General features: G+C 49.4%; 1 protein-coding gene across 5 annotated transcripts in view; it reads left to right on the forward strand.

Annotated features, from left to right (window-relative positions):
- LARS2 (leucyl-tRNA synthetase 2, mitochondrial) overlaps positions 1 to 23635 on the forward strand; it is a 167953-nt gene that overhangs the window by 75917 nt on the left and 68401 nt on the right. For all 5 annotated transcript variants that reach the window (XR_006214756.1, XM_042978749.1, XM_007088398.3 and 2 more), the window contains 2 exons: positions 20052 to 20159; positions 22519 to 22678. Coding sequence is in view for 4 of the 5 variants with exons in the window: in XM_042978749.1 (XP_042834683.1) it covers positions 20052 to 20159; positions 22519 to 22678 (268 nt within the window). In the remaining variant the exon portion in view is untranslated. The remainder of the gene's footprint in view (positions 1 to 20051; positions 20160 to 22518; positions 22679 to 23635) is intronic.

A 23635-nucleotide genomic window follows, 5' to 3' on the forward strand; every position in this document is an offset into this window, starting at 1 on the left:
AGCCCCAAAAGGCCATATGTGAGAAGTAGGGATGACCCCCTAGAGCCAAAGACAAAATCAGCATAGACTCGACTTAATAAAAAATAAAAGTAAGCCTGACAGTTTCAAAAGGAACTCTCAGAACAAAACTCAACACCTTTAGAGGAGACCATATGATCTCGACTCCCAGTATGGTTGGTTTTTTACTTGTGTGTCCAACATATAATAATAATTAAAAAAAAAAAAAAAGTACTAGCCTTGCAAAGAATCAGGAAAGTGTGGCTCATAATCAAGAAAGAAAAAGGGGAGGGGAGAGGGGGCAGCCCAGTAGAAATAGATTCAGAGATGACCCAGATGTTGGAATTAGGAGAGAAAGCCAGAGACATCTGTTATATAAATGGTCTGGGACTTAAAGGAAAAGATGGTCATAATGAGGGAACAGATGGTGAATCTCAGAAGAGAAATGGAAACTATTTAAAAAAAAAAAAAAAAAGAACTGGAAATCTAGAACAGAAAAGCACAATATCTGAAACAGAAAGTCACTGGGCTCCAGAGGGATGAGTAAGGGTTAAAGCAAGGCCATAAAGCTGGAGGGGAGCTCTTTCAAAGGGAACATCATGCGTGGTGGCCCCAAAGTAGAAATGTATCTGATGACATTGAGAAGCTGGAGGAACGACAGTATTACCGGAACAGAGAGCCAGGAGGAAAGACTAACTAGGGCTGGAGAAGCTGGAGAGGGTTAGGGGCCAGATCAGGCGTGTCCTTTTAGGTCTTAAGGAGTTTGGACTTCATCATGGAGGCCATGGGAAACCATGGAAGGACTCTAAGAAAGGCAATGACACGGTCAAATTTGTGGTTTTTATAAATTCACTGTGGAAAGGGCAGTGTGGATGCAGGCAGGCCTGCTAAGAGGCTATGACAATAGTCCAGGTGTGTATGACTTAGGCTATAGGTGGGAGTAGTGGGGGGAGATGGGTAGGTTAGAAAAATACTCAGATGGTGAAATTTGCAGCACTTCATCGCCTATTGGATGACAATGTGTAGGAGCTGGTGTCATTAGGCAGGACCCTGACCTGGACACAAAGCAGATGACTGAGCTACTGACTGCGGTAGGGAGTCTGGAAGAGACGTAGTCCCGACCCTTTGAGTCGGAGTGGCCCTGAGACTGTTGAGTGGAGATGTACCTATACATCTATATAGGTACCTTATATAAGCATCCGACTCTTGATTTTGGCTCAGGTCATGACCTCACGGTTTGTGGGTTCGAGTCCTGCATCAGTCTCTGCACTAACAGTGTGCTCTCTCTCTCAAAAATAAACTTAAAAAGAAAGAAAGAAAGAAAGAAACTTTAAGGATCAAATGATAAGACATCTACCTTAAAACCTGGTATGATAGAAATAGCGTTGAATCAGTAAGGAGATCATGCTATATAGATTAAGGATGAGGTCTCAGATCAACTGGTAATGCTTTTAGCTGCAAGTAACTGAAAACCTGAGCTATGGGTGTCTTAAACAGATGGGAGTTGATTTTTCCCATATAAAAAGGCCCAAGGTGCTGGGACTGAACCAGGATAGGGCTCTGAGTTGGCATCTTGGGGGTTCTCTCAGCCTTTTCCTTCCTGCCTTATCACCTCTTGGTGGCAAGATGGCTGCTGCAGCTCCAGATATCACATTTCCATGCAAGACAGAGAGAAGCAGAAGGGGGGCAGTGTGACTGTTTCTGTTAGCTGGAAAGCAAGAACTTTCCCACAACTCCCCCAACAAAATCCCACTGAGGTTCTGTTAGCCCCAGTTATGTCATGTGGCTACTCCCCAGCTTCAACGGAAGCTAAGGAAAGCAGGTTCAGTCTTTTTAGCTTCTTTGGTCAAGCTGCCTGAGGGAAGGGGATGGCCAGCGGGTGCTGGGATGGTCAGTGAGCTGTGCCTGACATTGCCTTCTTTAGAATTTTGTATGTGTGACTGGTTTTGCTGCGCTGGGGGCTGCCTCTGTGCCGAACGGCTGGGGGTCTGCATGGGAGCGTGGCTGTGAAGGGGCCCTCCTTTCATTCATGTAACTTCCAGATTGGAAAACGATGCCTGATGCGCAAATTACTGGGAACCCCGAAATGCCGAAGTCCTTTATTAAGGCTGTTCTGTGATGTTATTGGATTTTTCTCCCCTCCTCCCCTTGCCCCTACCCGGTCTTGCTAGGACTGTTTGCTTCGTGAAATGTTGAGAAAACTGGCAGAAGGAGTTTCCAAGGCACATGAATTAGTCTGGGCAGAGCTGTGTGGGCGGTATCTCGTGGGCAGCACCGCGAGGGGAGAGCAGGGGGAGGAGGGAGGATTGCAGGCCTCCGCGCAGAAAGCAAAAGGGATTCGGGGTCTGATGGAGCGATCGCCTCAGTTCCTGCCAGCAGGGTGACAGTTGGGAGGCGAGACAAATCGAGAGCCGGCTTCCCACTGGAACTTGTCTGATAGATTTGTGGTTTTGATTTCTGCGGCTGCCTCCTGTAGCCCCCAGACGCTGCCTCCCGCAGGCCCTCGGCCGCTGGGGCACTGTTCATAGGTTCCTCTTTGGACATAACCATGCCCTGATGGTGCTTAGTCAACCACCACATCACATTGGTGGGTATATTTTCCACATTTCCAGGCGATACCTGGCAGCTGCTAGAATATGAAGAAAGTCTGTGTGCCCCCCCTCCCGTTTCCTACCTGCTTTTGCCCCCGATCTGATCGGTGCTCAGGCTTTTACCTTCCCCATCTTCCTTATCCCTCACATTGTTCCTTTAAGCGTCGGTGTGCCTGTCATCCCCATTTTACTGACGTAGAAACTGAGGCTCTCACTGGTAATAAGTAATGGCCCTGGGATTCAAATTCGGGTGCTTGAGCTCTCAACCGGCAGTCTGTTCCACTCCTCAGGGAGCGTGAATTCATTTGTTCTTTCCCCCGATGTTACTGAGCGCCTGGCCAGACCTGGGCTAGGTGCTAGCAGGGGGCGTGGAGGCCAGTGTGGGAGACAGTCTGAGACTGAACCGGCACGGCTCCCTGGGATCACTGTGCCGACGCAGGAGAGCACATCGGGGCCAGGAGGAGGAGACCCAGGTTGGCCCTGTGCTCCGAGAGGTGAGGGAGGGCGGGACAAAATGTCTGTTGGGGAACATTTGATCGCCTTCCCGACGGGCAGGAAACTTCACGTCTCACAAGTATCTCCAAGTAGAATTTCTGCTGGCGAGAAGCGGCTGAGCAACGATGAGCCGATGAGCCGTGGTGAAATCAGGGGAAGTGGGAGGGACTGGCCCCACCTCCCTGCCCCCTTGTGCCCCTCCTCCCCCGATTTCACCTATGAGCTTGCGGGTAAAGGTGGAGGTGCCTTTGCCAGAACGCACTGTTTGCGTTTGAGCCTGCAGAGAGTAAAAATATGGGGTCGGAGAGGCAAGGGGGTGAAGGAAGGGGGGGTGGGGTTTACAACAGGAACTTTGCGGGGAGCGGGGAGCAGGCCCGAGCAGAAAGACCACCCCAGAGAGGAGCCGAGGTGCAAAGCTCCAGTCTCCAGCACGTGCCCCTGGGTGCTTAAGGGTCCCCTGCCCTCTGGAATGGGGACCCTTGGGCACCCTTGTTCCAGTCCTGAGGCCTTGAGATGCTTGTGAAAGCACTTGGCTGTCTTCCGGAAACCGGGCCTGGTGCCTGGCTTTCTGCCCTCAGATCCGCCTTAGCCCCAGAACAGAGGCTGGCTCACAGGTGACGCCAGAAGATGCCTCTCCGTGACACCAGCCAAGTCACCCCCATGCTGCTCGGCCCGGGAGCTCTGCAAAGGGGCTGGTCGGTGGGGTTTGGCACCTGGGCCGCACCCCGCTCCCTGCCCCCGAGAGGGACCCTCGGCACCAGGGCCGCCTCCTGTATGTGCGGCCTGGGCCTTCACGGCACGGGTGTAGACGCAGATTAGAGGCTGGCTGCAGAGGCGAAGTTTCCGGGAACCAGGAGGAACAAGTGAGAAAGATCTAATGAGCCGTCAGCTTCTCTGCAAGGCCGTTGGGATAAAAAGCCGAGAGGACACCAGCCGGGGCCACACTGAACGATGATGCTGGGGTTTATATACCGCCAGGGTTTTCTCTGAAGAGCCCCGTGGCTTTCAAGCTATTTTTGGGTCATCCCACCGTGCTCCTCTGTGTTCAGCCAGGCCTGAGCGTGGCCTGTGCGTCCACCTCAAAAAAATGTTTTATCAGCTGCTAAGTGGTGGGTAGGAGTGTCTGAGCCGTGCAGGCTCTGGGCCCCGGAGCCTGGACAGCAGCACCTAGGACACCCTGAGCGCCAGCTTCCTGCTGGAGTTCTCCCCCAGACCCCGGCTGTCTCTTCTGGAAACCGCAGGCTCGGCTCTCGTCCCCAGGATCTGGCTTTGACACCCTGTCTCACAAAACCAATTCGTTGTTAAATCTGCTCCTTCTTACGTAACATCTCTTACTTCTCTCTGTTCTCTGTATTCCACGCCTCTCCAGGATCTTTCCTCTCCTAAGCTGTAAGGTGAACTCAAGTCCCCACCTTCCATGCTGTCCCATCCGCACTCCGATCGTCGGCCTTCTTACAGGGAAAGCCACCCCCTGCGTCCCTCAGAAGTACTTCTGGGGATGGTGGTGGGCAGGGCTCGGGGGAGGTCGGGGAACAGAGGCAAAAGGAAGGCAGACGACTAGAGGCTGACAGTTCCCCAGCGGTCCCCGGGCAAGCCTCATGCTGTCTGGAGTGGATCGGGAGACTTGTGTCCCCACCACAGCCACAGCCAGGGGTGACAGTGAGACTTCCGGGGGGTGGGGTGGCTGGTTGGTTCTGTGCAGGCCTTGGAGGGAACTTGGGCTTGGAAGGGTTCACCAGAGTCGGTGCAGCGCAGGGCCCCGGCTCAGATTCGCGAAGCCACAGTGTTTCTGGATCGTGCCGGGATGACACTGGCAATTAGACTTCCTCCTAAATGCAGGGCCTTCGTGTTCACCCCGAGAAGGCCCCCCGCCAGCGGCCGGTCACATCTGTATGTGCTCTCCATTAGCCCAGTACCCTGTGAGCTCCCATTTCCCCTGGCCCTGGGGCCTCGCGCCCACCCTGTGTCCCTCCCATCCGGGACTTGAGGACACCCCTGCCTGCACAGCGTCTCCAAAGCACTTGTGAAGCAGACACAGGCTTCCGGTTGGCACGCACGGTCGGCAAGCCAGAAGCTTCTGTGTTTGTGTGGTTTTTTGGGTTTTGTTTCTAAGATAGAAGGAATGACTGCAAAGGGAGAATGAGAGAAATAATACCGTTGACCCTCGGACAAGGTGGCTCGAGGGTCAGTGCCCCTGACCCCTCCCCCATGCAGTTGAAAATTCACAGGTGACTTTGGAGTCCCTAAAAACTTTACTAATAGTCTACTGTTGACCGGAGGCCTGACAGATAACATAGTCAGTTGATGGACACATATTTTGTATGTTGTCTGTGTTATATACAGTAGTCTACAATAAAGTAAGCCAGAGAAGAGAGAATGTTAAGGAAGAAAAGAAAATCACAGGGAAGAGAAAATACGTTTTATGGTGCTGGGCTGTATGGACCAGTGCAGTTCAAACCCGTGTTCAGGGGTCAGCTGTAATATACTTCTTAGATTATATTGACAATGAAAGAAATTGTAAATCTGATTTGGAAAAAATGAAGGCAGAACTGAACATGATGTATTGCCCTTAAACCCTGAGTGGGCTTTCTGTGCTCCTGGCCAGGTGCTTTTGAGGGGGTAAAGACCTCCTTCCTTCTTGAAGTATTAGCCAGGACCCCGTGGGACTAAAGAGATTTATTAGCACCTCATTGTGGGGGGGTCCCTGGGTGTGCCAGGGAGGGCTGGGGAGTTCACTGATCAACTCAGGGAGACATTTGGATTTTAAAGCTAGAAGAAACTTGAGCAAACAGTGCACAGGTCCCCCACATTTAGCCCACGGTCTCCCATGCTTTTTAAATCCCTGCCCTAATCTGAAAAACAAAAATGCCAACAAAAAGCCCTCATGCTTTTGAAATTACAAAATCAATATGATACCTAGAGACAAATGAAAGGGATCAGGCGTTGCTTTCTCTCAAGCACTGTACATCCCGTCCTCCTCCTGCTCCCCCAGGGGACTCGTGGCCAGCTCGAGGTGTCCTGGAAAATTACAGACCCGGCCCGTTCCTCATTTTATAACTGAGGCCCCCAAGCCCAAGAAAGCCAGGGCCCAACTTGAGCCTCCCATGACCCGGGTCTGCCTGCTCTCCGCCAGCTCTTAAGCGAGGCGTTTCCAAGCACCCCTTAGAGAAGGAGGGCATGTGTTGCGGGAAAGCCGGCCATGAGCACAGTAGGAACTGTAATGGGGACAGGGAGAGGGCACAGATGGCCAGGCGACGGAAAGCGCCGTGGTCGGCGGTTTTCTGGCTTGTTCTTGCTGGCATTGGCTTGCTGGCCTCTGAGCTGAAGCTGTGTCTTTTTTGTCACCATCTCTGTCTGCTCCAACGTCCTGTCCATACCCTGGACCTTCTGAGCCCAGCTGCTGGGAGAACAGGGACACTGATCCGTGACTGCCGCGCTCTGAAGGAAGCAGGCGTTGGCAGCCACATCTGTGGTCATACGGTATTGTTGTGTTAGTCAAAAGAAAGGTCCCTCTTATAGAAGGAGGCGGTTTTCCACAGTATCCTTCCGTTTCTCTCTGTATCTTGTCTACTATTCCAGGGTGGCTAATTTTGAGTGTCAGCTTGGCTCGAAATGAAGATTTAATCCTGTCGACAGCTGTAAGAAGTTGCGAACTCTGATAAATTGCAACAACTCTCCTAGTTCAAAAAGAGTTTACTAATGGCATGATCTTAACTGTGTGAAACGTATATGGGAGCCCCCACACCCGCACTACGTTTTTTTCCAGCCGTCACGGCATTGGCACTACGTTTTATGTTCTGCTAACAAAGAAAAATGGTGTCAGAGGCACCTCTGGTTGTAAGATATGTCCCACCTGCAGAGTTTGTGGGGGAAAATGAGCTTCTTTGAATTAGTGGAAGAGAGGGTATAAGTGGATTGGAAAGATATGGAATAAAATATTAATAGTGACCCTCCCTGGGTGTTTATATCGATTGTGGGAAACTGATATTTTTCTTCATCCGTCTCCATATTTTCCATAATGACTGTTATCGTTTTGGTAGTCAGAAAACAGAACAGCCTGAGAGCAGGGTTATGTCAGCATTTATTTACATATCTTCTGTAGACCTCAGTGCCTTGGAAGGGATGGTCTTATCTTCCTGCAAGTTTTTAATTTATAGGCAGGCTTCCAGCTTGAAGGTAATTTAATGGAATATTCCCTGGGACCGCTGTCCCCATTTTTTCCCCCCTTATTAGACCAGTTAAAAGCTTTCAGTCTTGCTCCCAAGACTCTGCCTTCCCGGAACAAAACCTCCTTTTCAGGCAAGGGTATCCCAGGGCCGCAGATTGGGCCGAGTACGCTGCGATGTCTCCCTGCTTGCTCCCCGTCCCGTGGGGCACAAGGCAGCCTCTCTTTTGGCCCCTCGACCCAGGGGCCGTGAGGTCACCTGAGTGGCTCTGGGAATCGGAAGCAGCCTCGTCCAGACAGGTGACTGTCATTGGGGGAGTTTGTCCTCCGTCGTCTGCATTCTTAGGGGCGTGGTGGTGACATTTCAGAACCCATAGTTACCAACCCTTGAAATTTCGTGGGATTAGAACTGCTCCGCTGTCCGAAAAGTGCATTGCTTGGGCCTGAAGCCCGGGGGGAAAAAGACGGCTAGGTGTGGCCTGAGTTAACGTGAGGATACCTGGATAAGAAGAGACTAGCCAAATTGGTGGCCGCCACACCAGCTGATTTCCTTCCCCACGTGGCCGTCTCTGGTGATTGTACCCGGAAGGCGCTTCCTTCTTTCCAGCCGCTTGGAGGCTGTTTGACAGCACTTGGGGTGTCCTTCTTTCACTTGGCTCTGAGATGCACACGTGACGTATGCGTGGGCTCCTTGGGGCCTCTTTTCCTTCGACCCCAGGTATGCACACCTTGTTGGCAAGTCACTTACCATCAGCAGGATGTCTTGCTCAGAAATGATCGTTTCCCTTCTGGGTTAGCAACACCTTCGCTGGAATTGAGATTCCTGGATAGCAACACTGTTTTACCACGACAAATGGATCTTGCTAGAAATACAGATCACATTTCAGAAGAGAGGTTATAAAGTACAGCTATCAGAGGGAGGTGAACAAGGTAAATATTATGCCAAATGAGCTTTTTATGTATTGATTTTTTAAATGTTGATTTATTTGAGAGAAAGAGTGTGAGCGGGGGACGGGGAGAGGGACGCCCACGTGGCTTGATCCCACAAAAGGTGAGACCATGACCTAAGCTAAAATCAAGAGTCAGACGTAACCAATTGAGCCCCCAAGGCGCCCCCAAATGAACTTTCAATGTAGAAATCCTCGTGTGCGACCTCATGCCAGAGTCAAAGCAGGAGAGGGGGGCTAGGCTGTGGGACCGTTTATTCCTCTAGAATATTCTAGAGGGGACATCTAGATTTTTTATGAACACCCTACTGCCTTCAGAATCTATTTTCCTTTATTACAACTCATATATGCTGTGTCTTTGGAGGGACTACTTTGAAATGATTTCAGAAAAAGAATAAGGAAATCTTGGCAACAAGATTAAGTTTTAGAAAAAAATAAATACAAATTATAATTCAAACATAATTGCTATTCAGGTCCCACTGATTTAGAAGTAGGCTGTGTTAAGACTTTTAAAAAGTGTCTGTTTTAATTAAATCTTATTATTAAATCTTTCTCTTTCTTTCTCCCTCAAATCTGTGTCCAGCTCTCAGGGCTCTGGTTTCTGAACTCCCTCTTAGTAGCTAATAAATGCACTTTATTTCTCATTCTGCCTGAACTTTTTTTTTTTACAAAGGTTTTATAAAGTATCATGTTTTTATTTAAAAAATGTTTTTTTATTATTACGTGTATTTGTTTTGAGAGAGAGAGAGAGAGACAGAGCATGAGCAGGGGAGGAGCAGAGAGAGAGGGAGACACAGAATCGGAAGCAGGCTCCAGGCTCCAAGCTGTCAGCACAGATTCTGACGCAGGGCTCGAACTCAGGAACTGAAATCATGACCTGAGCCGAAGTCAGACGCTCAACTGACTGAGCCACCCAGGCGCCCCTAGTGTATCATGTTTTTAAAACGGTTTCTTCTGGGGGCGCCTGGGTGGCACAGTCCGTTAAGCGTCCGACTTCAGCCAGGTCACGATCTCGAGGTCCGTGAGTTCGAGCCCCGCGTCAGGCTCTGGGCTGATGGCTCAGAGCCTGGAACCTGTTTCCGATTCTGTGTCTCCCTCTCTCTCTGCCCCTCCCCCGTTCATGCTCTGTCTCTCTCTGTCCCAAAAATAAATAAAAAAAAACACAAAAAACCAAAAAAAACCAGTTTCTTCTGGAATTCTTATTTCTGGTCCTGTCGCACCTTGTGCTTAATGCTTTGGCTCATGTACTGTCCTCTCTTGGGAAGTGTGGGTTTATTCCCAGCATTATTTCTGCTGCTTTGCAGAAGGAGTCCGATCAGACATGTCATATTTAATTCTCTTATCATCCCCAGCCCTTTCAGTTCAAGCTTTGCCTTTCTTATTTCTGATGGTGCTTCGTATCCTCGAAGCTTTTTTGATTGGATGTGCAGGTCAGCCCATCTCTTGTTGGTTCACGTTCTTTAAGTCCGGATCCTATTCAGATTCACTAATGCACAGTCGTGTTTCAGCTTCTCAAAGCATCTTCATTCCGATGGTGTACCTATGGGGCGACGGTGGCTGTACATTCAGACCATCCTGGTGGAAATGATCATAAGGGCCCTTTGCAAACAACAGTGCTTATATGTATACTATGTAATAACCACAGGGAAATGTTACCATTTGACTTCAGGTGAGTATTAGTACAGTCATTGTTGATAAAAACTGAATGAGAAGCTCCTTCATGTGGTTAATTTCTAGGTTTTGCAGCTGGAAGAAGCTGCCTTTTGTTTAATGAAATAAAGATACCTGAGGTGTGCCTGGGTAGCTCAGTCGGTTAAGCGGCCGACTTCAGCTCAGGTCACGATCTCACGGTTTGTGGGTTCAAGCCCTGCGTCGGGCTCTGTGCTGACAGCTCGGAGCCTGGAGCCTGCTGCGGATTCTGGCTCTGCCCCTGCCCCGTGCGTGCTCTTTCTCTCAAAAATAAAAATAAACATTAAAAAAATAAAAATAAAATAAAGATACCTGAAAAGAGTATAGGGGTCCCAGAACGATATCTGGATAATTCATTATTTTGGGTCTGCCATTGACTTAGTTGAATGAGCCATTTTTTTTTCATTTATTAATGGGAGTTGAATAAATTAATGGTTGCCAAACTGTGCCAAAGCCTTGGTATTGATGGAGAGGGCTCGGAGGAGAGAGCAGGGCATCTCCTGGAATGGTTCAGCCTTCGGCTCTTACATATATATCAGGTTTCCTCTGATTTCATTGGAAAGATGATATTGGGGCACCTGGGTGGCTCAGTCAGTTAAGCGTCTGACTTTTGGTTTGAGCTCAGGTCATGATCTCACAGTTTGTGGGTTCGAGCCCTGTGTCAGGCTCCACACTGGCAGTGCAGAGCCTGCATGGGCTTCTCTCCCTGCCCCTCCCTCACTCACTCCGTCTCTCTCTGAAAATAAATAAACTTCAAAAAAAAAAAGTGATTTCACAGCACTTTTAAGAAGAGTCTCAAAACCTGCTAGTTCCCTAGGTTTGGGATTCTGTGAACCTGTGAGATTTCTACAAATTGGGGTTGGCCAAGGTGGGGAAGGGAGGCACTGCCAGCTGTTTGCCAGATGTAAGGACCGGACACGAGATAAGATGAAGTCCAGCTACTGCCACCGGTAATTGCCCCCAAAAGAAGGAAGGGTACATGAACTCAACAAAAGACCCCAGAGAAACAAAAATAGCCCTTCGGATTGAACAGCAGCATACTATAAAACACTCCCCACATTGTCCCTGGTCTGGTGGAGATGGGGGCGGGGGGCAGGATGAAGGAGAGGTCCTTGGGGGTCGTTGGGCTGTGTTCTCTAAATCCCCGTTCATCAAAAATCAGTGACGTGTAACGCGCTTGTTTTCCAACGGGAACCAAACGGGGTCTGCTGGGTTGTTCTCAAGATGTTGATTTCATTTGGTTTATTTTAAAAATTTCTTCTGGTTTTTAAAAATATCCATAGATTTGGTAAGGTGTTAAGCAGGCGCCCCCCCCCCCCATAATTAGCATATGAAAACATTCATATTTCATTCTATTCAAACCTTTTGTCCTCACTGAGATTCGAATATTTCAAGCAAAGCACCTCTTCCAAAAGTATCTCAGCCTTGACAATTCAATCTAGAAGAAAAACACGATGAAAGGACTTACATCCTAGTGACTCAGTAAATGCAGAGGAAGGCTGAGTGTCACGTGCAGTCACCACTGGAACCTGTCCACTCAGAATTTTCCATGGCAGGAAGGAATAGAATGGGATACGGAGCCGATCTTCAAATCATGTAACGTAGGTTTTACCACATGGAAAGACACCAGCTCCCATGAGACCACAGGTGGCTTTGCTTGGAAGTTAAATGGAATTTATTGATTATTGGAGAGGAAAAGCCGTGGGTCGTTTTCAGAGTTTATCATGCACTGGTTACGTGCTTGCAGGCATTTAAGAACCCCCTAAATTGTTGCATAAATTAGAAAGCTTTCTAGAACGTGCAGTTTCACCAGAAGATTGATTGCTAATTTATTAATATATTGTTTTATAATATGTGATTACTGTATTCAAGATTTTGTACTTTTGTTACAGTGATGTGTCAAGACAGTACAGTATCAGCTAGTAGAGATACCTATGGAGATATTGAAACTTTTTAAATGCACTGGTATTAGTTAGGAAACACAGTTGCAAACAACCTGAAGTTACTCTGGTTAATTTCAGCCACAAAGGAATTGATCAGAAGAGGATCAGGTTACTCACCTTTGGGTGGGAAGGCTGGAGACCCCGGCTTTGGCAGGAATCAGGGAGAAAAAGGGCAGGGCTGAGATTGTGCCCAGGAAAGGTCTGACCCCTATCAGTCCCAGAATCTCCGGTCTCTCACTTCTAGTGCCCCTGTGCCTCTGGGTCCCCCCACAGTGTTCCAAGACTGTGATAGGTTACAATCAATGTTTAGCTTGCACAGAGGGGGAGAGTGGGACTGGAAAAGCTTCCACAGTTGGTGGCACTCACAATCTCGGATTGTCCCCAAGAAAGAAGAGCCTGTGGGTGCTGGGCAGCTAATGCAATAGAAATTCACTGTGCCACTGGGGAGAACAGTTGAGGAAGAGGCTTCGTAGTTAAATGAGGGCCGAGTAATGTACTAAGGACCAGAATTTTTGTCCTGGCTGCAGTTAGCTAAGTGAGGATGGGCAGATTGCTAAGCCTCTGGAGGCCTCTGTGTCCTCATCTGTACAGAGAGGGAATTTTAGTGACATCCTCGGCCCTATGACCCTATAACCAGAGACTTCTTTCCAGCAGTAAAATTTAAAAAATAAATGAGATAATAAAAGCAGGCAGAGTCGTAATAGGCATCTCTTCAAAGTTAGAGGATGGTAAGTGGACACTATGTGAAACCCGGACACGGGAGAGCTGAATTTAAGTGCGTTGATGGCCAGGTGGTCATTCCACAGCAGGTGTGGGAAGGGACGGACTTGCGGGGTGACCCAGGGAAGATCCTGGGGACTTGTGTCCTCATCTGCGAGGTAGAGATACTACCACCGGACCGGCGCTGTTGTGAAGAGGGAATTCGGCATCGATCGTACAAATGCCCGGCCCGTGGGAGGCTACTTGGAGGTTACTCCCCCCTGCCTGGTGGCCGGGGGCCTGGCCCTGCAGTGCTGCTCGCCCGCCTCTCCCTCCAGTGGAGGGAGTGACGTGGGAATTTAACGAGCACCTGTCCAGCACAAGGCACAGTCCTGGGCTCTGGGCCCGGCCATGCGGGGGTTGTAAAGAAAGCCCAGGGAGTCTGAAGTTGAGTCACGGGGCTTACAGGCCGACGTTCCCCTGTGCCCTGCCCTCCGGGAGCCTCCTGGGGGTTACAGCTGCCACTTCTGCAGTGCCAGACTTAGTAACTTGTTGCTTTGCTGTCGCGTTTTCATTGCAACATGAAACGCAGATCACCATATAAAACAAGTGTATAGCTTCTCTATTTATTTTAAAGCAGCCTCCTTTGGAGGTCAAGATGCTGAATTTTGCCAGCACCCCAAAGACCTCCATACGCCCCTTCCCAATAATAAATGTCCTTCTCTGCCTCCCAAGTAGCCACTGCCCTGACTTTTAGGATAGGCACTTCCTCGCCGTTTTCCCTAGTTGTGTCATCCACGTGTGCCTCCCTGTACTCTGTGGTTTATTCTTACCCTCCCTTTATTTATTTATTTATTTTTTATTTATTTATTTTTTTTAATTTTTTTTTCAACGTTTTTTATTTATTTTTGGGACAGAGAGAGACATAGCATGAACGGGGGAGGGGCAGAGAGAGAGGGAGACACAGAATCGGAAGCAGGCTCCAGACTCTGGGCCGTCAGCCCAGGGCCCGACGCGGGGCTCGAAATCACGGACCGCGAGATCGTGACCTGGCTGAAGTCAGACGCTTAACCGACTGCGCCACCCAGGCGCCCCATCTTACCCTCCCTTTAAAAAAAATGTGTTTAAATAAAAAACATTGTTTTCAGTTTATTTATTTATTTTTTTTAATTTTTTTTTTCAACGTTTTTTATTTATTTTTGGGACAGAGAGAGACAGAGCATGAACGGGGGAGGGGCAGAGAGAGAGGGAGACACAGAATCGGAAGCAGGCTCCAGGCTCCGAGCCATCAGCCCAGAGCCTGACGCGGGGCTCGAACCCACGGACCGCGAGCTCGTGACCTGGCTGAAGTCGGACGCTTAACCGACTGCGCCACCCAGGCGCCCCTATTTATTTATTTTGAGAGAGACAGAGACAGCACGAGGGGGAGATGGGCGAAGAGAGAGGGAGAAAGAGAATCCCAAGTAGGCTCTGAGCTGTCAGCACAGAGCCTGATGTGGGGCTCCATCCCATGAGCCATGAGATCATGACTTGAGCCGAAACCAAGAGTCAGATGCTTAATGATTGAGCCACCCAGATGCCCCTCTCCCTTTTCTTTTTTTTTTTTTGATGCCTTTTTTTTTTTTTAAACTTTTAAGCATGTATTCATTTTTGAAAGACAGTGGGGGAGGGGCAGAGCAGGAGGGAGACCCAGATTCCCAAGCAGGCTCCAGGCTCCGAGCTGTCAACACAGAGCCCCATGCGGGCCTTGAACTCACAGACCATGAGCCAAAGTCAGACCTGACGTGAACCAAAGTCAGAAGCTTAACTGACTGAGCCACTCAGATGCCCCTGATGATGCCTTTTAAGTGTTTGCCTCTTTATCCCTTTCTCTTTCTTATAATTTACCAGTTGAATAGCCAGGCTGTGTGGCCCATAGAGTTTCCTGGGTTTTGCTGATTGGACACTCATGGGGCAGTGTGACATGTTCCTGTGTCCTCTGGAGCCCCTGGCTCCTTTTATTACACCAAACACAATGTCTTCCATAGAGGAAGGAGCTCGGTGACCATTGTGTAATTGAAGTTGATGGGTACATGGAATCTTTGGTACATGATTCATTCATAATTGAGATACCACATTCCATTTCCTAATTTCCAAAGCCGCTTAGTTACTTTGAAAAAACTGACTTCTAGGAAAGCCTCATTTTTTTTTCTTTAAAAAATTTATTTTAAGTTTATTTATTTATCTTTGAGGGAGAGAAAGAATGAGCATGAACAGGGGAGGGGCAAGAGAGACGGGGGGAGAGAGAGAGAATCCCAAGCAGGCTCAGCACGGAGCCCGAGGCAGGGCTCGAGCTCACGAGCCAGGAGATCATGACCTGAGCTGAAATCAAGAGTCGGACGCTTAACCGACTTGGCCACCCAGGCGCCCCAGGGAACCTTGCTTTTAGATGGAGTATACACTGCAGTTCTAACCCACTTACTTGTTTTTCTCTCTCATGCATCTTTAGGACTGTAGATCCAAGACCAAATCCTGGAATTCACCTTACTCTCTGGGTTATTCTAAAACTAGTCGTTCCGTGTCTCAAGTCTGTGCTGGCAGTAACAGAAACTCTTACGGGTTTCTAATACTTGTTTTTGAGCTTTCTCAAACCATGTGCACATACGTAGCTGTGCAAATTCGTGTTCCGTTTATGTCAGTCAGGAAAGGGAGAGGTGGGGAAACCGTTGTTTATCTGAAAGAGCCAGGAAACAGGCCCTTTCCATCGATCGGGTCAGTATTCCAGCCAGCGGAGCGTTCATCTGTGCCCGTGATGTGCATGGTTGATCAGTTCCCGAAGCATCCTTATCCAACTAGATACATGCACACTACACGCGGCCTATAATTGAACTCTGCTTTGATGCGTCAAGATCTTATACTTCCTCAAGCCATCACCATCAGTGATTTTTAGACACCCCAGAAGTCACATTTAAAGATGAATCTGGAATCAGGGGCACCTGGGTGGCTCAGTCGGTTAAGCATCCAACTTCGGCTCGGGTCATGACCTACCTCATGGTTCGTGAGTTCGAGCACCGCGTCGGGCTCTGTGCTGACAGCTCAGGGCCTGGAGCCTGCTTCGGATTCTGTGTCTCCCTCTCTCTCTCTCCCCCTCCCCCACTCACACTCTGTCCCTCTCTCACTCTGTCTCTCAAAAATAAACATTAAAAAAATTTTTTTAAAGATAAGATCTTGTATCAATTTTTTTTTTTTTTTGTGGTCTTTGGTAACTTTCTCTTTGATTAGAATGCTTGCTGTGTTACAGTCATGGGATTGAGCCCTCTTGAGATCCCTAAGAGAGGAAAAGGAAGGGACACCAATGAAGTTGAAAGGCCGCCAAAGGGCCCCTTGAAGAGCCAGGCTCATGGTGCCAAGCCCTGGGAGGATAAGGCCACGTGTGCACTATCGGCCGCGTGGCCACTGGGACGGGTCTCCTGAAAGCAGAGAGCCTTGGCTATTCCAGATTGTTAGAGACGGGCTTCCTCTTTACTCTCGGGAGGAGGGGGAACAGAGGAAAGGGGGCTGCTCTCTATATTACCTTGACAGGAGGCCCATATCTCAGTTATGCATATTTTTCATGGATTCAAAGGGTCCACTACCCACCGGGAGCTGTGGGTGCTGTGTACCCGGTGGTGAACCCAAACGAGCCCGGTCCTTGCTCTCTGGGAGCTTACAATCCAGAGGATGGGCCCGACCGTCAAGGAATAAGCAAGCAGACCAAAGAAGAGATGGGCGATGAGGGAGGTGGAATAAGGAGAAATGAAGGGGTGCTTTAGACAGGGCGGCTGGGCCAGGCCGGGGCATTGCCCATGCCCAGGCCGTAGGGCAGGCTGGGTGGTTTTTGAGAAACTGAAAGCATGTCCCTTTTTTTTTTTTTTTTTTTAAAGTTCATTTATTTTGAGAGAGATAGAGAGAGTGGGGAAGGGGCAGAGACAGGGAGAGAGAGAGAATCACAAGCAGGCTCCACGCTGTCCGTGCCGAGCCTGATGCAGGGGTCAGACTCACGAAACTGTGAGACCACGAACCTGAGCCCAAACCGAGAGTTGGATGCTCACGCGACTGAGCCACCCAGGTGCCCCTGAAAGCACGTCCCGTTAGTTGAAGCATAATGAACAGTCGCAGCCGGAGTTCTGCCACCTTCTCAAATGTTCGCTCTTTATGCGTAAGTTGATGCGGAACCATTAAGTATTTTAGATTTCGCCTGGAAACCTCCCCCCGGCTGTGATCACAAGAGGTTGGAATGTATGTATGCCATTTGAACATGGTTGATTTGCTCCTGATTCTACTTAAAACGAGCGGCTCTAGCTGCCCTTGATCGTGTCCCGGGATATTGGGCACGCGTTCCTAGCACAAGAGCGTGTCATCAGCAACCTGTAGTGTCCCAAGCACAGATCACCGGGAACTCTCAAGTTCTAAAACTTACCTTATTACACTTTTTCTGTATCTTCTTTATCAGCTATTTGGTTTTCACGGATCTCCTTTCCACATTACCAGGTGGGCGTTAAAATACCCACAGTTTCTGCTTGATTACATTTCATTATTAAAAAGGTATTTTTTTCATCTTTCACGAGGAACAGTCCAGAAACGGGAGAAGCCTAGGAACGACCTCCAAACACCAGCAGGGTGGTTGGGTCTCGACGTTGAGGATCGTGCTGAGTGTCCCATCATCACTAGGTTCATTGGTGGCAGAAAGGAAGGGGGCCTGCCTCTATTAAGCCTTTGTGCGCTTGTCGTGTCCGAAGGACAACTTGAACTCACCGAGGCTTTCCGGTGCTCTCCCCCTTCCGTGTGGCACGCACATGTCTGACTTCAGTTTTCATGTCAGTGTAGCCCTCTGTTCCTCTTTCCCCTTCTTGTCACTCGAGACTGATGGCCCTGCCGCAGGAAGGCTCACCGTGTCACCGAGCAGCCAGTAAGCCCTGTTCCACCGCAGCACTCGCTGTTCCTTGAACCCTGCTGTGGGCACACACCCTGTCGCCCCACACAGGGTAGGATTTGCTCGTCCCTAGCTTTCGTTCCTTCACCTGCTCCATTTTTTATTACCTGTCTGCTTTCAGATTCCCCTTCACTCTCCCTGTCTGTCCTTTTTGGAGCCTTGCTTTCCTCACTCACTCCTGTGACTTTCCTTCTCCTTCTCAGGGGGTTCATCCACCCACCTCTTCTCGTATCTCTCCCTGTTTCTCACTCCGCTCCTTCTCTTCCCTTCCTTCCCACAATTTTTCTGCTTCCTTGCCTCATCTCCAGGACCCATGTCTCACCTTCCATGATGCTAATTGCATCTGGCATTGAACTTTGATCAGTTACCCGACTACCAGCAGCAGGCTGCGTGCGTGCATTGTTTAGACTTCACGGTAGAGACTCTGGCACGTTCTGCTTTGCATATGCGCAGGCCCCCAGCGCCTAGATGGGGTCCCGGTGTAGAGGGGTGGGTGGCTAATACATTGTGGTGGAGTAGAGAAACGAATGAAAGCATGGCTGGCCAGCTCGATGGGGTCCATTATATACAGTTTCTGGCTCAGAAGAAATTTCTGGATCTTGAAGCTTCCAGACTCTATCACATAGATGACACAGGATGGGTAGCCAGATGACGGGTATAGGAAATGCCCTGTGTTGTTTATCGCATGACTGAGTGCGAATCTCTGTGCTGGAGGGGAAAGAATGTTAGTAAGTGTGGGTTGTAGTTCTGGCTCGTCTGCTCCTACAGCCTCGCGTCAGAAAGTATAAGCTCTCTGAGCGTAAGTTCGTTGATTTGAAAGTGAGCTACCCTACCCCCGAGCATGTGGGAAGAGATGTGTAGAGGCACCGTATGAATTACAAAACACTGGACAAGTAAAACATTGTTGTGTTGCCTTTATTAATCGTAATACAATTAAGAATTTAAACTTGGACTCTTTGCGGTGCTTGTGTGTTTCAGTCGATTAGGCGTCTGTTGATTTCAGCTCAGGTCATGTTTTCACAGTTTGTGAGTTCGAGCCCTGTGCCAGGCTCTGCACTGATGGTGTGGGGCCTGCTCGGGATTCTCTCTCTGCCTCTCTCTCTCTCTCTCTTTCTCTCTCTCTCTGTCTCTCTTCCTCTCAAAAATAAATACACATTTAAAAATAAAGTAAAGGGGCTCCTGGGTGGCTCAGTCGGTTAAGCGGCCGACTTCGGCTCAGGCCATGATCTCGCGGTCTGTGAGTTCTAGCCCCACATCGGGCTCTGTGCTGGCAGCTAGGAGCCTGGAGCCTGCTTCGGATTCTGTGTCTCCCTCTCTCTGACCCTCCCCGTTCATGCTCTGTCTCTCCCTATCTCAAAAATAAATAAACGTTAAGAAAAAAAAAATTAAAAAAATAAATAAATAAAATAGTTAGACTCTTCACAATGTAAGTATGTGATTTGCTTTTAAACCCATCTGTTGAAGGAATGTGTCTCATCATCAAACGCTGAGGGACGGCATGTAGTTGAAGCCATAGAGAGTAACTCATAGAAAAGCCTCCCTTTTATAGGCATTTAGGAGTAAAAGTAGACAAAATAAATAACAGTGAAAATAGATACGCACTTCTTTAAAAAAATTTTTTTTAATGTTTGTTTATTTTTGAGAGAGAGACAGAGTGTGAGCTGGGGGGGAGGGGGGCAGCAGAGAGAGAGGGAGATACTGAATCCGAAGCAGGCTCCAGGCTCCGAGCTGGCAGCACAGAGCCTGATGTGGGGCTCGAACCCACGAACCATGAGATCATGACCTGAGCCAAAGTTGGATGATTAACTGACTGAGCCACCCAGGTGCCCCTATTTATTTATTCTTAATGTTTAGTTTTGAGAGAGAGAGAGAGAGAGAGAGACAGAGTGCCAGCAGGGGAGAGGCAGAGAGAGGGAGATACAGAATCCGAAGCAGGCTCCAGGCTCTGAGCTGTCAGCACAGAACCCACTGCGGGGCTCGAACCCATGAACCATGAGATCATGACCTGAGCCAAAGTTGGACGCTCAACCGACTGAGCCACCCAGACGCCCCTAGATACACACTTCTAATAGCAAATATTTACACAAATCAGTGTGATGTTTTCCTTTATGCTGGTACTTTTAATGCGGAGATGTAATATATAGTGTTCTATTTCTGATACAGGTGAGTTGTAGAATGCCCATCCCCCTGAGCTGCTTATCTTAGAGTTTCAAAATTCACAAACTTGAACTCGTTTTGCGTACTTCCCAGACTGTGGGAGAGAAAAACGCACTCACTACACTCATCAAAGATGTTAATTAAGGTCTTTCTTCCTTAATTTGCTTCCTTCCTTGAAACCTTGGTCCCCTCCGAATAGAGAAAGCGGTCAAACCCATCTCACTGAATTGAGTCGTGCTGAGTGCGTCTGTTTCCGACCCTTGACGAGCTCCTCGAGCTCCTCGGATTGGCAGGTGGGCAAGAAGGGCCCTGCATCCGGGGCCTCTGTTGGTGTCGCGCTTTTCCTGCCTCAGCCAGACCCCCCCCATCGTGTGCTGTCTCTGAAGTAATCCTTCCTTCCTCCTGTTGCCCCTACAGGCCATGCAGGACGCGCTGGCAGACCTTCCAGAATGGTATGGAATAAAAGGCATGCAGGCCCACTGGATCGGGGACTGTGTGGGCTGCCATCTGGACTTCACATTGAAGGTGATCAGGCGATAGTGTCCCCATCCATTAAAGCTCCCAGATGCCCTTCTGCGGTCTCAGAAGCCGCTGAGCCCATCAGCGGCTCGGGACAGCGCCACGGCCCTGTCGCGTGGAGAAACACTGCCGGGCACACGTGGAATCCCAGGCTTCGTGGTGGCCGCATTTTTAAAGCACAAAGAAACAGAAACTGACTCTGATCACATGCTTCTACTTAACCGTGTGCCGAAAATTCTCACTTTAGGATGCGACCAGTAACACGTTTCTTGAGGGATTAAGTTTACATTCTGGTTTTGGTGCAAAGTCTTTGAGATCTGTGCTCTCACACTTTCAGCAATACTGGCCACTCCCCAGGTGCCCCGTGGCCTCATGCTGCTAGTGGCCACCCTCCTGGACAGCGCAGATATACAGAGCTTTCTGCGGGTCCACGAGCTCCCGGAAATGACGTGTGCCATGTCGTGTGGGCATTTTCCCGAGCAGCGGGCCCAGGGCTCCAAGGGGTTCATGTCCCAAAGCAGGTTAAAAGCCAACAGAGCCAAGGTTACCGCCATCTCGGAACTGGGCACCCTCGAAGCTGGTAAGGACTGGGGCTTACCCAGGGTTCCAGAGAGCTGGCCTGTGCGGAAATGCTGCTCAAAGGTCACTATTCAGGGCCCACCTACTCTGGAAGGTGCCCCTCAAACCTCTTCCTCGTGGTCCCTACAGACTAGATAGTTGTCATGTTGTCATGTCTCAACTGGTGGGTTCTGTGTTTGTTTTTTAATTCTTCCAATGTCTCTTTCCTGCTCAAGGCTTTTGTGCTCTTTCCTTTAGCTCCAAACTCATCCCTCACCTTAGGCCAGATCTGGAGGAGGGGACAGCAGCCAAGAGGCAAAATTGACCTGCCTTTCTAGAGTCTTTCTACCGGCAGCCATAGTGGTGTCCCCAGGGTGGAGCTCACGCTGCCCTGTGACATCTCTCCCACAGAAGTGGTCCCCCTCACCCCAGTGGCAGACATGAGAAGCCCCCCGTAAGAGAGCCGGGACTTTGAAAAACAAATCCTGAAACGACCAAATCCTCTTAGCACTCTTTAGAGAAGGTGGTCAGATTTCTGAATTTCAGTCCAGCTGCGACTTTTGTTCCAGCTCTCAGGGCCATCTCATTTGAGGGTCCCGTGCATTCGACTGGGTCTGGTCCCCGTGTCGAAGGCCTTTGCTCCTCAGCCAGGGTGAAGGCCGTGGGCCTCTGAGCCGTTCGGCCGCTTACATGGGACGTCTTCCGTATTCTCTCCCTTTCCCAGCACTTTTTTGTGAAAATGTTTCTGTCTCCATTCCTGGACCCCCCTAAAAATGAGATGTCTCAGGGGAGGGGACAGGCCTGGCTCCATAGGTGACACCTGACTGGCACTCAGGCCATAGTGTCGACTTGCATGTCATTGGCGTGCAGTGAGAGCATTTGAAGGATCGTGTAAAGGGGGGAGCATCTGTCCCCTCTAGGTCATATAATTTGCATTCAGTTGATGCCTAATGTATGCCTCTTCCTTAAAAGGCATTTAAGCAGCCCTGGGAACACTCAGTCATGAGCTCAGCTGTCCTTTCTTTCCTTCTTCAAAATGGTATTAGCCTCAGTGACTGTTTTTTTGAGTAGAAAAGTAGATGCCTCGGGGCGCCTGGGTGGCTCAGTCGGTTAAGCAGGTGACTTCGCCTCACGTCATGATCTCACAGTTCGTGGGTTCGAGCCCCGCGTCGGCTCTGTGCTGACAGCTCAGGGCCTGAAGCCGCTTCAGATTCTGTGTGTGTGTCACTCTCTCTGCCCCTCCCCTACTTGTGCTTTCCCTCTCTCTCTCAAAAATAAGCAAACATTAAATAAATAAATAAATAAATAAATAAATAAATAAAATTAAAAAAAAAAACCCAACTAATCAGATCATAAAATGGGCATAGGACTTAAATTAGGAAAAAAAAAAAGATGCCTTTAATTTTTTTCCTTTACCTTAAGTCCTGGAGGAAAGTATAGCCCCTTTGTCAGGACAGAAACAACATAGTTTTGATAGTTATTTTTGATTCGTGAGCAAAGGAGCCAGGGAACGGGGAGGGCCTCTTTCCTAGCATGCTTTGACCACCTGCGCTTGGGGGCCGCCGAGCCTGCCTGGCAGGGGGCACCCGGGAGGGCTTCTCCAAGAGGAACTCGATCCTCTCCTCTCCTGCCCGTCTCTGCCCCTGCCAGGGGCCGTCACAGGGCCCCACGTGCCTGGGACTGCAGCCAAAAATTGGCCCCAGTGCTCGGGAGGGATAGGAGGGGAGGGAGAAGGGGATGTGGCTGGGGAGCACGGCAGCCCGGAAGGAGCACTGAGGAATGGAATGACTCTGTTTTCACTTGCCAGGTGGATGGGCACGTCACGGGAGAAAAGCTGACGGCCTACACGGCGACCCCCGAGGCCATTTACGGCACCTCCCACGTCGCCATCTCTCCCAGCCACAGACTCCTGCACGGGCACAGCTCTCTGAAGGAAACCTTTCGGAAGGCACTCGTCCCTGGCCAAGGTGAGCTGGCAAGTTCAGGCCACCGCCGGGATTACGCCTTAGGGACAGCGCTTCCCAGGTTCACGGTCCTTTCACATACGTCGTCCTGTGTGATTTGTCCTTCACCTGGGCCTGACTTGGTACTATTTTACTTTATTTTAATGTAAAAAAATTTTAATTTTTTTAGGTTTATTTATTTTGAGAGAGAGAAGGGTAGGGGCAGAGAGACGGAGGAGAGAGAATCCCCCGTGGCAGGCTCCACACCATTAGCAGAGAACCCAATGTGGGGCTTGAACCCGCAAACCACAAGACCATGACTTGAGCTGAAATCAAGTTTGGATGCTTCATTGAGCCACCCAGGTGTCCCTAAAATTTTTTTTTTTTAATGTTTATTTATTTTTGAGCGAGAGAGAGGGTACACGTGAGCAAGGGAGGGGTGGGAAGGGCGAGGGGAGGGAGATTGGGAGGGTCTCAAACAGGCTTCATACTCCACGCGTAGCCCGATGCAGGGCTCGATCCCACCACCCTGGGATCATGACCTGAGCTGAAACTAAGAGTCGGACACTCAACCAACTGAGCCACCCGGGCGCCCCTGCTTCTTGAGTTTCTGACCAAAAGCTCAATTCTCTTTAAATATAATCTAGATTTAAAACCCTTTTCTGATAGGAATCGAATCTCCCGCTTAATGTATAATTCCGTCCTCAAATACAACTCTCCTGATGACGGCGACAGGGAGGAAGCCAGTGAGAATCAGAGGAACCATTTTCAACAAGTTCATTTTATTGTTTTAAAGAATTCCCACCGTAATCTGGGCAGATGAGCAGAGCGGTCCTCAGTACACGCCTTCAGTCCGTGGGTCAGGCTGGCCTGGAATTGGCCCAGAAGGTGCTGTGGGTCAGTGCGGGTTTGGGGAGTTCCTGTGCGTTAGTCCGGATTCTGTGGTTGCACGCAACAGAATCCATCCCGGGCCAACCCAGA

This window comes from Panthera tigris, chromosome A2, assembly GCF_018350195.1.
Source record: "Panthera tigris isolate Pti1 chromosome A2, P.tigris_Pti1_mat1.1, whole genome shotgun sequence".
In the NCBI taxonomy this organism is placed as follows: Eukaryota; Metazoa; Chordata; class Mammalia; order Carnivora; family Felidae; genus Panthera; species Panthera tigris.